General features: G+C 38.5%; 1 protein-coding gene and 1 pseudogene across 1 annotated transcript; one reads left to right on the top strand and one right to left on the bottom strand.

The window, feature by feature from the left end:
- Positions 1–211: 211 nt before the first annotated feature.
- On the top strand, positions 212–2,914 carry LOC148738015 (melatonin receptor type 1B-like; annotated as a pseudogene).
- A 7,751-nt stretch (positions 2,915–10,665) lies between these two features.
- On the bottom strand, positions 10,666–11,607 carry LOC111346229 (melatonin receptor type 1B-like). Its single transcript, XM_022953529.2, has one exon. The coding sequence runs from the start codon at positions 11,605–11,607 to the stop codon at positions 10,666–10,668; it is 942 nt and encodes a 313-aa protein (XP_022809264.2).
- Positions 11,608–15,827: the final 4,220 nt, after the last annotated feature.

Here is a 15,827-nt window from a genome sequence, read left to right as displayed (position 1 = left end):
TGGGCACAATTCTCTGACAACAGTGCAAAACTTTCAGAATTCGTCTAAGTTGCAACTGAAGAATAAACGTTTTATGGAACAACGTTTGAGGGGGGAAAAATTTCTGGTTCGAAAAGTGCGTGTAAGACTGAGTGATATATTTACTTGGTAAATAATTGCGTTTTGGGATCGATTTACATATAAAAAGACAGTAATAATTTTTTTTCGTTAGCGTGGGTAATAAACACTGTCAGTTGTTAGCTTTTGATGATGAATTGGCTGCCAGAAAGACAATTCTGCAAATGAGTAGAGACAACTATTTGACAGTTATATTTCCTTCTTGCTTAGATGTGCACTCCAAAACCTCCTCCTTTTCCTTTTAAAACCTTCAAACGATGTTGGTAATGCGCAGTAGGGGCACTTAATTTTCTAAAGGTGCCAGGCAGGTGCAGTTGCATATATTATTTTCTCGTACATTATCAGTGGATAAAGAACCACTCAAAGTTAGTACCTGGGTGATTTTTTTCATAAATTAAGATGACTAAAGGGACTCCCGCCACACCACAGTGTGACTCTACTGATTCCACACTGAAAACTCTACTAGACATATAAAATTATTTGCAGCGGACAAATTCATTTGTCTTGATTGCTATCAAATGTTGTTCATTTTACGTTCTTGACTTATCATGGATTTACTCGAATCTCTTTCCCACGATCTTGCCAGAAGAGGTAACCATCTGTTGTGGATTGAAACAGTCATGTTAAGCATCATAAATGTCGCAGCATTCCTTGGAAATTTGTCCGTTTGTTATGCTGTGTACCGTAACCAAAGACTCCGCACACTTTAAAACACGTTTGTCGTTGCGTTGGCCGTGAGTGATATTCTGATGTCCACCTGCTGTATGCCATTTTCTGTTGTTACTTTAATTCGTGGCGAGTGGATCTTTGGTGACAACTTCTGCCGATTCCATGGATTCGGAGTGTTTACATTTGGACTAGCATCTTTGCACACCATGGGACTAATTGCAGTAAGTCGATATTTCTGCATTGTCAAACCTGAGAGGTACATCGTGTTATTCAAAAGGCAAAGAATTCTGCTCTACATTGGCGTTGTCTGGTGTACCGCTTTCATTGGCTCCGTTCCTCCCTTTTTATTCGATCATGGGGGCTTCGAATTCCAACCGGGGAAGGGAATGTGCTTGTACACATTCAACACCAATATAGCGTACACCGTCTTCATCGAATGTATCTACATCGCGACACCATTGACATTAATAACAGTCTGCTATGTAAAAGTGTTCTACACCGTGTCACGATCCAATCGAGTTTTCTCAGTGGAAAATAACCCCCAGATTCTAAGAGCTAACGTCGAAGAAGCCAAAGTGACTAGGACTTTAGCTGCTGTTATGGTTGGTTTTGCTTGTTGTTGGCTTCCAGTGTGTATCATAGACTACATTGATGCAGCTCAAGGTGAGCCCACTTAGCCCAGAAAAGCTTACCTTACATATGGTTTCTTGGTCTATTTGAGCAGCACAATCAACCCGTTCATTTATGGAACCACAAATAAGCATTTCAGACGAGAATACAAGGCGGTTTTGAGCGACATGTTTTGCATGAAAATCTGTCGCTGTTCAGAAACGTACGAAGCAGAGTCTTCCAGCGATTGTCGAAGAAATGGCCCAAAAGTACAGACCACAAGCTTGGCGTAAATGAAACGGAAACAATACAAACGAATAACCTTTGTTTGAACTTTCGAACCGGTTGAAGGTTATTGTTAGTGCTATTTTTACGTAACTTCCTAAGGTAAAAAGGCTGATAGTTTCTAAAGAAACTGTTTGGCGCTGCGTCGGGTCTACAATACGATTAAAGAAAGAAAACTTAAAGACATCAGTTTAAAAAGGCCTTTCACCGGTGTAGCTTCTCATTGTAACTATATGTGTTGATGACGACACTAGCGCGGATACCACTGAATTTAACGAAATGTTTTGTCCTTCTGAATAGGCCAGGGATGACTAGCGTCGAGTTCTCACAAGATTGTAAGTAAAGTAAAGTCTGTTTACGAGCCATGTGACCCATTAGACCGTCCCTTACTCCGGAGTTTTGTAGCATGAAGCCACTAGGAGTATTTTTAACTCCCCCTTAGATGGGATACTAGTCCATGCAGGGTTACCCCCCCCCCAAAAAAAAAAAACTTGGGTGAAGAGAGGCACTGCGAGAGTAAAGTGTCTTGCCTAAGAACACAACACAATGGCTCGAACCAGGACCACTCGATCCAGAGTCGAGCGCATTAACCATACGGTTGTACTTAGAGTAAAAAGTAAAACATAGAGGAGATTGGAACACACTGACGCGTTTGATCTTCCTTTTACTGAAAAGAATCTCAAACAAAAGGGTTAAGACAGTGCACAAGTATTAAAACATGTACAATAAACGAAAAGCAAATCTGAATTTAATTTTAATTTATGCGCAACAACCTAAAAGACAAACTAGACCCAAGACTTCCTGCACTGAAGTGCCGCGTGGTTGGAATTTAACGTAATAAGATTTAAATTTTGTGACAATTACAAAAACAGTTTATGCAAACATTCTGAACTTTACTGATCTTGATATAATTTTGCATCTAATAACAATTCCTGTGAGAGAGGTAACAATTGAAGTGATTCAACTTGCCAAATTGAAAAATGCGTGAAGTTGTGTAAAGTGATTTTTGTATCGTACCGCAAAACCTGAACGTTATCCCTTTTATTTCCTTTCCTTTTTTTTCTTTTTTTTTTTCATCCTTAGTAAGCTCAGTCACTAGATGTATGTGTATGTATGTATGCATACATGCATGTATGTATGTATGTATGTATGTATGTATGTATGTACGTATGTATGTATGTATGTAATGTATGTATGTATGTATGTATGTATGTGTGTATTGATATTTGGAATATTATAAAATATGGACTGGATTCGTAAAATATGGATTTGTAAAACATGGATTTGTAAAACATGGATCTGTAAAACATGGATTTGTAAAACATGGATTTGTAAAACATGGATTTGTAAAACATGGATTTGTAAAACATGGATTTGTAAAGGTGGATTTATGGAAACATGATAGCATTGTTCGACTGCTTATTTGTTTATTTCTCTGTCTGTCCCTTTTTAATCTTAACTGTTTTACTTTATATTATTTTCATTTTATATTACCTAACAATTTCTCGAAAAGATTGTTTGATATTGAGTAATATTAGCATTTGGAAATTTTTAAGAATAATCAAGAAATACGAGAAGCACTCGCTTACAGCGACTAACCATTCTCGGCATTTTCGGCATTCTCTAGCTCGTGTTCAAAAACGAAATTCCGCGTGCTTATATTTAACTCTACAATGCATTTGGCGCGTTTTTATTTTTAAAATTATCAACATCTTAATACACAGGAGCTGGTCAAGACCGATTTCCAACGTTTTACGGGAATAGGTAATTTTACTAGGGCAAACATGGAACAAACAAAAGTGTACGTGACATACAAACAACCAAGCTGCCAAAAGACCGTAATTTGAAAAATGCATTGTAGAGGTCTGTCGAAAATAAATTTGCATCTTTTAAATTTGCGCGAGAGAAGATAGGTTATTGTGCAAGGAAGCCGGATGGCGGCTTCTTTTAAACTTCCATCTCTGACCAGAAAACGGCAACGTGGATTTAAGTTTCCAGAGTTCTCGGGGAGCTATGTAAAAATTAAAGAAGAGCTTGGAAGCGAAACATTTGAGACCGTCTATTTGGCTGACTTTACATTTGTTTCTTCTCCTGTGTTAAAGATGAATAAAACACTGGAGTCTATCTAAGCACCATGTACGTGAAATTTTTTCCATATTTGTTATAGTAACTGTACATATCTGGACAGAGCTTTTTCAGTTAACTCAAATACGTGAAAAAGTGAATACTCTGCATCCAGCAAACACGTGAAAAAGAGCGAAGAAGGTCACGAGAAAAAAATTAAACACGGATAATTTTCAGTGTTTGAATTGGTAGCTAAAAACCCATGTTTTACAAATCCGTGTTTTACAAATCCATGTTTTACAAATTTATGTTTTACAAATCCATGTTTTATAAATCCATGTTTTACAAATCCATGTTTTACAAATCCATGTTTTACAAATCCATGTTTTACAAATCCATGTTTTACAAATCCAATCCAGTCCATGTTTTACAATATGCAATTGATAATTAGACAGGCCAGCCCAGTTAAACGTGAAGCTGGTTAAAATGGGGGCCTGTCATCCCACCAGCCCACCCCAGGGGAGGACATCCATCACACAGTAATCTCGTGTGTGGGAAATTAACGTCTCCTACCCCAACCCTGCAGGAGACGAGACCTCCATTATTCGTCCCTATCCGAGAAGACTAGAATATCTAACCATTTCTTGATGTTATAGAAAGGTAGCAAATTATTTTCAATTATTTTAAGAGCTTGAGTGTTGGTCCGGCCGGGAATCGAACCCTCGACCTCACACACAACAGTCCAGCGCGCTAGTTGCCGAAAACTCTCCAAAGGATGCCTAAAAGTTCTTGAAGACAATTTAAGTCGACTTCTCTGAGATCAGTCATCTGATGAGCTTTTACAATTAAACATTCTCGTCCCGATGTGCCAACAGCGCTGACCAAAACCACAGGAAACCCGATCGTACAGATCGGTGTACGAATGGTGAAAAGGTTTATTGGACTATCAGAGCATTCTGCTCCGCTTGCTTTACAGATGTTAATTAGCCAGGCGTTCCGACAGCTTCCTGGCTATTTTTGGCCAAAAGTTGCCAATAACCTAAAAACTTGCTAATTTTTCCTAAACTGGTAAGAATTTCCAAAACTTTCTTGAAAAGTCAAAAGCTTCCGAACGCCTTGTGGCTAAACTTAGTCCTTGCATACATAAAATGATTTGCCTGATAATCTATCGGAGAAAAGTCTAATTTCTGGTTGGCTTTTGCCCTTCACCCAAATCAACCCTTGGCGCCATTTCCAAATGACGCATCTTGACGTGAGTTTGTTTCTTCTGCCATCATTTCAATCAAAATTATAACAAGTGCTATTATTGGTTCTGATCCCAATAGTGATAAACCAATCAAATACAATGAATATATGAAGTTCATATATTTGAACTGCGGTATTAGATACGTACGATGCACGATCCTCGCAGTAGAGAGCGCTATTTATGCAATAGCGAAAATCAGACCTGAAAAAAAAATAAATAAAAAATTAGGCCTGTACGGGATTCGAACCACTGACCTCTGCGATACTAGTGCAGCGCTCTACCAATTAGCTCAATTGGTAGAGCGCTGCACTAGTATCGCAAAGGTCAGTGGTTCGAATCCCGTACAAGCCTCATTTTTTATTTATTTTTTTTTTCAGGTCTGATTTTCGCTATTGCATAAATAACGCTCTCTACTGCGAGGATCGTGCATCATACGAAACCAATCAAAGTTGTCTTTATTTGAAGAGCTCCATTTCTCCTACACAGGACTTAGTTCTTATTAACCGAGCGTGAGGTCTGTATGGGAGAATCTTGACCGAGGTCGCCAGTAGAGACCGAACGCAGTGAGGTCTGTACCAGCGACCGAGGTCAATATTCTCCCATACAGACCGACCTAGCTCGGTTAATAAGATGTTTATCATATAAATGCATATATCTTATGAGACGTTTTGTTGTGTCGTATCGCTGAGTATTTTTACGAGTTGTGCCGTATTTTGACGAGCCCGTAGGGCTCGTCAAAATACAAATAACGAGTAAAAATACTCAGCGGTACTACACAACAAAACGTCTAAGAAGTTATTTATTATCCAACACGCCAAGCTGTTATTTCAGTGCGGGCGAATTTCGCGGATATTTATGGGGAGTGCGTGACAGAAGTATGCGAAGCGGAACGGAATTGGCGCGTTGTTGCGTTGCTGTTTCTATTTTCTTCATTAAATGAAGAAAATTTCTGGTCGTCAAGGTGTTTTTCCTCGTTCGATTCATCTAATGAACTTGGATATATATTTGCCAGCCATTCTGACTCTTCGTCTTCGGAAATATGATTCAAATTGTCCACCATTTGTTTTTTTTTATTCCTAACTACAATCCAATTCTTCTCTTGCGCGATGCGAGAAAACCTGTTTAACCGGTACTCTACGATAGACGAGTACAAATACCGCGTGATAGTTGTACTCGTCTATGGCGTTATTTGTACTCGTCTAGGTGTAGTTGGATAATAAATGTAAATAACATAAATAAACTTTAATAGCTGACACAATTACTGGTAGCCCATTAGTTTACATTGTGGACTATAAACAAATAATTCAAATTGAACATAACATTGTTAAGAATCCCAACTGGCCGGAGGCAAACCAGTTGGCTATTTACACAAAGCTAGAACATCAGAGCTTCAGCAGATGTATGTCTCCAGAACTTGTCAGAAAATGGGAGTTGGAAGTAAATTGCTTGAAGAACTTCTCAAATATTCCAAGGAGGAGGGTCTGTGGTATGTGGAAAAACATTGAAGTTTACAATTATGTCAAATTTCTTTGAATAATTTGTAACCATGCCAACTTTCTTCTATTGGCCTCTCAACTTTCCTCTTTTTCCTTGCACCAGCTATGGCTCTAGGTAAGCTGGCCTAATTCATTCATTCAATGATGCAAGGAAAAATTTGAATCAAAAGTTAACACTTTACCCCTAAGAGTGACCAGAATCCAAGTTCTCCTTACATTATCACTCCTGAATCATCCATTAGGGTCACAAGAATAAAAGAAATAATCAGCAACTAAAAGCTCCTCCTGATTGTTGACTAATTTCTCCTTGTCAGCACCTTAGGAAATGTAGAGAGAACATTATGGGGAATACGCATACTGATGTTTGGGTGTAAAGGGTTAGGCATGATAGGAAAATATCTCAAAATTTTCCGTTTCATCCAGGTAAAACACAATCAACATAGCTACACCTTATGGAAATGATTTTGATTCTTCTTATATTTTGAATGCTTCAAGGAAATTATACACTCTTTGTAGAGGAGTATATCAAAATGCAGCGAATCTCTGAAGAGGTCCAATAAATGGTAGAAATGACTTTTATTAGGAAGGAAAAATAACATATTTCTGTCGTAATTGTGAATGAGATTTCCCTGATAAAGATTTGTGCCTGGAAAATGTACTTTGATTAAGGCTAAATTAATTGTTCCCTTAGCCCTTTTAAGTCCCAGGAGTGATTAACCTGTAACTTCTCCCTGTTTATATCCACACATGATCCAGCAAACAGGTAATGAGAATACTCAAACTTATCAGGTAGAAATTGTTACATTGATTGAACACCAAATTCTTGTAACCAACTTACAATGAAATGTGTAGCAACTAGTGTGGGAATTCTTAATTCCTTCTTTAATTTTTTTTTTTTTTTTTTCACCTGAGAAGGGAGTTCCGGAGGCCACCGTACATTTTCCTCTACTGTTACTCATTCCGCATGTCCACATTTCAATTTTTTCGACCTCATGAACTAGGGAAACTCACGCTTAAAGTGCCAAAAAAAAAAGAAGTTATGCTTCCTTGGAACCCATAAGAAGTCAAGGTCATTCTTTTTACGTTTTTGTTTTTTGATTTAAACAATGTCTCTCCTTGGCCAGTAAAACAAAGTTCCGACCTATGCACGCCCAGCGACAGCTGTATTTAGATACCAGAACAATTTCCGTAGATTAAAGGATCCTTTCTGACAATATTTAAATATTAATAGACCGTCAGAAAAGAATACTTCTGAGGTAGCGGAATTTCCAATTTCTTGTGCTTTTAGAACGCAGGAAACAAGGGGAAAAAATGAAGGACTCTAACGATTCAGCTGACTTTGCAAGGCAAGAGTTAGCAATCTTATTCCCCTAGGGTACTTTGGCGCAGTTTTCGTCGAAACAAGTTAGGCCAGGATTAGTTTGACGAATTGGAAAAACTTACCTACACTTATCAGGCACTTGAAATATAGGGTCTTCTGAGAAGTAGTTACTTCATTTTAGTGTAAGCTGAGTAGATTTTAATTGGCTAAACACTGGGGAAAAGTTACCGTGAAAAAACAACCAAATATTTAATTATGTTTACGCGATTAGGAGGGAGGAAGTATTACATTTTTGTGTTGTAGCTGTCTTTTAGCGGGTATGCTATTATGTTCGTACCTCGCAGACAAAACTTATACCTTGAAACTGATGCGCAACTTTGTCCTGTTTAGTAACATAATCTGAGAGATAATTCTTGGTACAAATAAGTATTAACATGAGATTGTCAAAGAACCTTCAAAAGCTAAAATGTACCCATTTAACTTCTCTCCTCTAGCGGTTCCGAATGTCCAGTCAATGTGATAACATTAACCTCTAACTCCCAAGATCTGATTATGAATTCTCCCATCTAGCTGCTACACATTTTCTTGTAAATTGGTTACGAGAATTTGGTATTTAATCAATGTAAAAAATTCTACCTGATAACTTCGAGTTTTCTCATTTCTTGTTTGCTGAATCATGTATGGATATTATGGGGCGAAGTTACAGGTTAATCACTTCTGGGAGTTAAGGGATTAAAGAAGACAACTTAGCCTTGATCAAAGCATATTGTCCAGGTACAAATCTTTATCAGGGAAATCTCATCCACAGTTACGACACAAATATACCATTTTTCCTTTCTAATAACAGTCATTTCTACCATTTTTTGTACCTCTTCAAAGATTCATTGCATTTAGATATACTCCTCTAGAAAGAGTGTACATGCCTTGTAGTATTCAAAATATGACAAGGATCGAAATTATTCCATAGGGTTTAGATATGTTGATTGTGCTTTACCTGGATTAATCACAGTAAGCCTTGACATGTTTTCCTATCATGCTCAACTCTTTACACCCTAACATCCGTATGCATATGAGCTTGAAACGAAACTTCCTATAGAGTCTAACAGCAGGTCCTTGTGCAATTGAAGTTGTCAAAACAATTTGAATTAAAACCGAGAATTCAATTCAGGCCACATTCAAACTGGACAACACCATTGTTATACAATCAGGTGGTAACGGCCCATTTTACAATTCCCAATGGCATATTAGATGTGTAACCGTGCAAGCGGGCTGGGGTTGATGGAACATTGGAGTCTGAGTCACAATCCACCCTTGCTGAGGAAAATTTTTATAAAACCTCTCGTCATCTCTTACAAAGAGGGAAAATCCCTTCAAGGCACGCTTGTGGAGCAAAAATATGAAGGCGATCAATGGGAGTCCGTGACGGTCTGCTTTACCTTTATTCTCAAAGTGTATTTGGACAACCAAAAACAGCACACTGCTTTCTTTTCTTTTAAGAACGAGTAGTTTTATCGGGATCTGGGACTACCCATTTTCCTCTGATCGCACAAATTAACTGCCCACGTGTCAAATTTCCCTAAAACCGCTCACAGAGATATTACACCCGTCAACCTCAGCCTCATTTACTTGGGTGTGCGGTTACATATCCAACATGGTGCTCAGAACTTTAAAAAGAGTTATTAACAACTCCTCCCTGAAGGGAAGATGGCGAGTGGTAGGCATCTACTGAGCCACTAAAAAGCATGCTAAATATCCCCCGCTTGCTATAAATAACTAAGTACGTAATTTGCAGCTCCCCCTGAGGGGCTTTTCAGCTACATTGTAAACTAACTAAGTGCTTAAAAATGTACAGATATTGAGGTGAAGAGCGGTTTCGGCGTACACTGAAAAAGTGAAATAATAAAGCACAAAAATGATTTTAACTAATTTATTCCTGCGACAATTACAATGTTTTTACGGCCCAAATCCCACATGCATTGCTCGGAGCTTACTTAAGCATAGGACATTCTGAGTTTGAGTAGCCAATCAGAGCATGTGTTCAAGCCGTTTCACGGTTTTAGTAGTACTAAATTTGAGTGTTAGGTTCTTGTACACAAACAGACTCATTCTCACTATGGTATCCATGCATTTCTACACATCAATAACTTGACCTCTTCAATGGAGAGCATTTATTTAACAAACTGAGTGGAGTATTTGACTGGCAGTTGCTGTATGAATAATTCAACCCCATTCCTATTTGCTAATTATAGCAGCACCCTCGGTGCACAGGCTTGTGTTAACTGATTTCACAAGCAAGAGTCACAATTCAACTGATCAATCAGTTTATTGTGAACAGAGCTAGAAAATTGTATTGCTATGTATGGACAAAACTTCTGAGGTGGAATCTTACGACTGCCACAATAAGACTCGAATAGCATGTGAAAATGGCCTGGGTGCAGATTAATAGAATTCTCGTAAACATAAATCAAAGTATATCCCATGGACCTGTAGACCTGCTTATTTACACGAGGTCCAACCTAGACCACGGTTTTATGCGATCAATAAGCCTCAGGCTTACTGAATAATGTAATATGTAAATAAAGATCAATACGAAAAACTGTTTATCTCACTTTATTTTATTATGTATATTTTTTTACGTAAAAAGATCAATAAAGACTGAATTTTTGGGTTGATATAATAAGATAAATGTCCTTCAGTCAACTGTTAGCTTTCCGCTCTCTTAACACTGTTTACCAAAATTAATGTTCGGACAAAAGGTCCAGCTAAATTGAGGACTCTTTGCAAAGACGCGGTTCTGTTATAGGGATAAGGGATAACTGCCCCCGAAAGATTAGGCATAGGAGATGACTGAACCTCCCCTAACAAGGCCTCACTTTTAGGCCATTTCTTCGACAATCGCTGGAAGACTCTGCTTCGTACGTTTCTGAGCAACGACAGATTTTAATACAAAACGTGTCGCATAAAATCCCCGTGTATTCTCGTCTGAAATGCTCTTTTGAGGCTCCATAAATGAACGGGTTGATTGTGCTGCTCAAATAGACCAAGAAACCGTATGTAAGGTAAGCTTGTCTGGACGAAGTGGGTTCACCTTGAGCTGCATCAATGTAGTCGATGATACACACTGGAAGCCAACAACAAGCAAAACCAACCATAACAGCAGCTAAAGTCTTAGTCACTTTGGCTTCTTCGACGTTAGCTCTTAGAACGTGGGGGTTAATTTCCACGGAGAAAACTCGATTGGATCGTGACACGGTGTAGAATACTTTTACATAGCAGATTGTTATTAATGTCAAAGGTGTCGCGATGTAGATACATTCGATGAAGACGGTGTATGCTATGTTGGTGTCGAATGTGTACAGGCACAATGCCTTCCCCGGTTGGAATTCGAAGCCACCATGACCGAATAAAAAGGGAGGAACGGAGCCAATGAAAACGGTACACCAGAAAACACCGATGTAGAGCAGAATTATTTGCCTTTTGAATAACACGATGTACCTCTCAAGTTTGACAATGCAGAAATATCGACTTACTGCAATTAGTACCATGGTGTGCAACGATGCTAGTCCAAATGTAAACACTCCGAATCCATGGAATCGACAGAAGTTGTCTCCAAAGATCCACTTGCCACGATTTAAAGTAACAACAGAAAATGGCATACAGCAGGTGGACATCAGAATATCACTCACAGCCAACGAAACAACAAACATGTTGGAAAGTGTGCGGAGTCTTTGGTTTCGGTACACAGCATAACAGACGGACAAATTTCCAAGGAATTCTGCAACATTTATGATGCTTAACATGACTGTTTCAATCCACAGCAGATTTGAGTAAATCCATGATGAGTAAAGAACATGAAATGAGCACCGTTTGACAGCAATCAGGACAAATGAAGTTGTCTGCTGCAAGTAATTTAAAAGCGGCGTTCAGTAAAATTTTCAGTGTGGAATCATTAGAGTCCCACTGTGGTGTGCATGAGTCCCTCTAGTCATCTAAATTGAAATTGACTTCAAATATTGCTGTGTGCTCATTCGCATTGATAAAAAAAAGCACCCAGGTACTCACTTTCAGTGGTTCTTTTTCCATTGATAGTGCACGAGAAAAAATTATCAGCAAATACACCTGCCTGGCACCTTTAGAAAGTTAAGTGCCCTTATTGTGTATTTGAAAATTTTAAAAGCAAAAGGAAAGGATTTTGGAGTGAACATGTCAGCGAAAAGGAATAACTCTCAAATAGTTTTCTACACTCATTTGCGGTTTCGTCTTTCTGTCGGCTAACCCATTCTGAGAGGATAATCATTATCTTTTTTATTACCTACAGCTAACGACAAAAAATTATTTCCGTCTTTTTATAAGTAAATCGATCCTAAAGAGTAATTATTTATCAAATAAATAAAACCTCGTTCTCAAAGGCAAATGTCGAACCAATAACAACTTCTATTTTCGGTTGCAACTTAATTAGAGGAATCCTGAGAGTTTTGCACTGATTTCAGGGAGGTATGCTCTCCAGACGTTTGTCGGGTAAAAAAATTATCGCAGTAGCTATATAAATAGGCTGGAAATTTGGGTAACATGGTAATGTCAACACGTGCGCCATCCATTTAGGTTTCGTTGTTTTTACTTCTAGTTCCTGAAAGAATTTTACCCAATCACCACCAACCTACCTTTCCACTGGGCTTTGCATATAAAAGCCGTTTACTTTAGAATTTGGTAAACAACAAAACTTGTTGATGTTTGATTTAACCATGGAGTTGGAAAAATCCCGGTGCGAAGTGAGAATGTGTTCTAGACTCTAGTGATCAGATAAGCCGATCGCACGACACCATCAGTTGCTTTTTTTGACAAGCTAGGTTGGATTCCTTTTTATGAGCAACATAAGATAGATAAATGCATAATAATGTATAAGCGAATTAATGGGCGTTTGCCGAATTATCTAAATGAACACCTAATTTTGAATAATAAGCGGCACTCCCGCAACACTAGATATTCAAGCATTAATGCTGTTTGTCCTAAATACCAAAGAGAATCAGAGGGAGGACGCTCTTTCGCTGTTTCGGCTACAAGACTGTAGAATAGTATACCTATTGAAATTTTCAAAACGAGACATTTTTTCTCTCTATTCAACAAGACTCATTTCAAACTCGAGAATCGAAGAAAAATAGAGATATGCAGGTATGAAGTCAAGACACAATACGTCCTATCTCTTTCCATGCTATGTTTTCCCTCCAGCAGATCGGCAAAATACAAATTGCAGATTTAAAAGGATACAGTTTGCTCAGGAAGTTAGAAAGCACCAGCCAAATTGAAAATGATAAATTAAACTATTAGTGTAACAGTAACTCACCATGTGATCTCAAAAACAGGCAACTCCCCGCTCTCTGAGCCAGAACTTTCCACCACGACTTCCATCATTGCAGGCGTCAACATGAAAGAGTGGCAGCGTTTCATGAACGAGAGCGTTGATTGATTTGTATCGTGACACAGGCAACCCAAGCTCACTACTAGAAGCGCGGACGTGACTCTTGCAGTGTTGCGCAATGGTTATTTAAAAAGGTTTTTATGGGATGTTATCGGTTTTCGTTAAAAGAGAGGAAAAGTGTCATGTTTTGAATAAAATTGACTCACCAGTTGCCTAGCTGTATTCTTTGTTGATTACCAGCGTCTCAGGCCATTGTGAAGCGTCTTCGGCGAGTTAGCACTATTTTGGTGTTTTAGCAGGGGAACAAGGGTAAATCCTAGGGAAATGAATTTTTTTTCAAAATAGCGGGACTTAAATTAAACCGAGCCCGACATAGCGAGGTTCCACTGTAAAGACATGTTTAATGTTGTTGTGGTTTTTTTCCAACCGATTTTTTTTCTATCTGCATTTTTCCATCCGCAATTTTTCATCCACATTTTGCTATCCGCATCCGCCATCCGCATCTATTCGGTCCGCGTTTTACAGACCCGCCTGACGTCTGCCTAGTGATTGTGGAAGCGCCCTTAGTTAAAGGAAGGGAAAAGTCTATCACGTGCGATTTGCCCCATTGTACGATAAGAAAGTTCTGCCCAATAAATCGACAGCTGTGCCTATTAACTGTGAAAGCACATGCAGTTTAAAAAATATAAAGGTCTTCCAGGTGCGATTTGGCCCATTTTACGGAAAGGACGATGAGGCATGGCAACAAAAGCTTTCCCCTACAAATTGACAGCTGTGTTTTATTACTGCAGAAGTGCAATTAGTTCAAAGAAGATTTAAAAAGTGCGAAAGCAAAAAAGGGTTAAAAACCCTGACATAAAAAATGTACTTTCCCCCTTTGCCAAAAACTGCGCGCATTGACTTCCAAACGAGTTCTAACCACCTTTGATCAATTGTGAGGAAAAAGGTATTGCAGCTCACTTTAGGGTCTTTCAAAGAAAAGAAACGATATACTGAAATGAAGAGCCAGACCGCATCTGAAACAGACACCTTTTTGTGATAGAGAAAACTTTTAATCGTGTCGCAAAGTAATCTCCTTTTTAGAAGGTCTTATTTTTTAATTATAATTCTACAAACCATATCAAAAGTGGAAAAAAGATATCACAATTAAGAACTAAAGAAAAGCTAATTTTTTCGAGCTAATTACTTTATAAAGAGGGGAAGTTTCTAAGGAAACTGTGGTGCTTCGTCGGTGGGAGTAACAAGGTAATTTGATCATATCAACTAAGTTGAAATTCAGTGTCAATTGGCCACCGTAAAGAGTTAAAAAGCTGACGTTTCGAGCATTAGCCCTCCGTCAGAGCGAATGGAGGAATTGTGGGTTATGTGTGGGTTTATATGCAGAAAAAGGGGCTAGGCTATTGGTGGGAACATAGTGACGAGAAAAGCACGAATAAGTAAATAGAATAAAAAGCGTTCGTTGATACCTATGGGGTTAGGAGTGCCGATTTGAAAAATAAACTTTTGTTCAAGAGTTTTGCGACTTTCCGAGCTGCCCAAATGTAAGGAAAGGCCGCAGATTGCCATATGCTGCTTTGCCGAATGATTAGGTAGATTAAAGTGTCTAGAGACTAGCTTTAATGCATCCTTGTCATTCCTTTCTACGTCGCAAAGGTGTTCTCGGAAACACCTTCCTAAGGTGTAAAATAGACAGAGCTAAAAAAAGGAAATCACAACAAGTTTAAGTACTTATGCGTTTATCTAAACTGACTGAGAAATAGCTTTTGCATTTTTCTTACACTGATTTGAGACTATTGGCATCAACCCATGAGGACATTACCCAAATGGCAGGGGTAGTGTTTAATAACTCTCAAGATCCACTGAGCCACTGGACGTGAATTCATACTGCTCGTACTGAACAGTCGCTGTAGAGACTCTTATCTATTTGCATGACGTTGTTCACATCAGTTAACTCTTGCAGATGGCGTAATTTCGTATTGTTTTGAGCTGGTTCTTACCAGGTCCTCCTCAAATAAACATATATGTCTACAAGCTTTGCAACGTTTGACAGCAATCAAGACAAAGAATTCGTCTGCTGCATATAATTTTCAATGCAACGTTGAACAAAATTTCAGCGTCGAATCAATAGAGTCATACTCTGGTATGCCGGGAGCCCCTTTATTCATCTAAATTGAAATTGACTTCAAATGTAGCTGTGTATGCATTCGCATTGATTAAAAACCACTCAGGTTTGACAGCAATCAAGACAAAGAATTCGTCTGCTGCATATAATTTTCAATGCAACGTTGAACAAAATTTCAGCGTCGAATCAATAGAGTCATACTTCCTGTATTAGATGTAACATAAGATATGTAATTTTATCTTTTGAACAATAAAGACACACAGACACACAGACAGGTACTCACTTTCAGTGGTTTTTTATCCTCTAATAATGCACGAGAAAATATTGTTAGCAAATGTACCTGCCTGGCACCTTTAGAAAATTAAGTGCCCCTACTGTACATTTGAAGATTTTAAAAGCAAAAGGAGAGGATTTTGGAGTGAAAATGTCAGCAAGAAGGAAATATAACTGTCAAATAGTTGTCTGTACCCAACTGCGGTATC

The sequence above is a fragment of the Stylophora pistillata genome, chromosome 2 (assembly GCF_964205215.1).
Source record: "Stylophora pistillata chromosome 2, jaStyPist1.2, whole genome shotgun sequence".
Classification (NCBI taxonomy): Eukaryota; Metazoa; Cnidaria; class Anthozoa; order Scleractinia; family Pocilloporidae; genus Stylophora; species Stylophora pistillata.
Note: the sequence above shows the minus strand (reverse complement) of the source record. Positions and strands in the feature narration are given on the sequence as shown.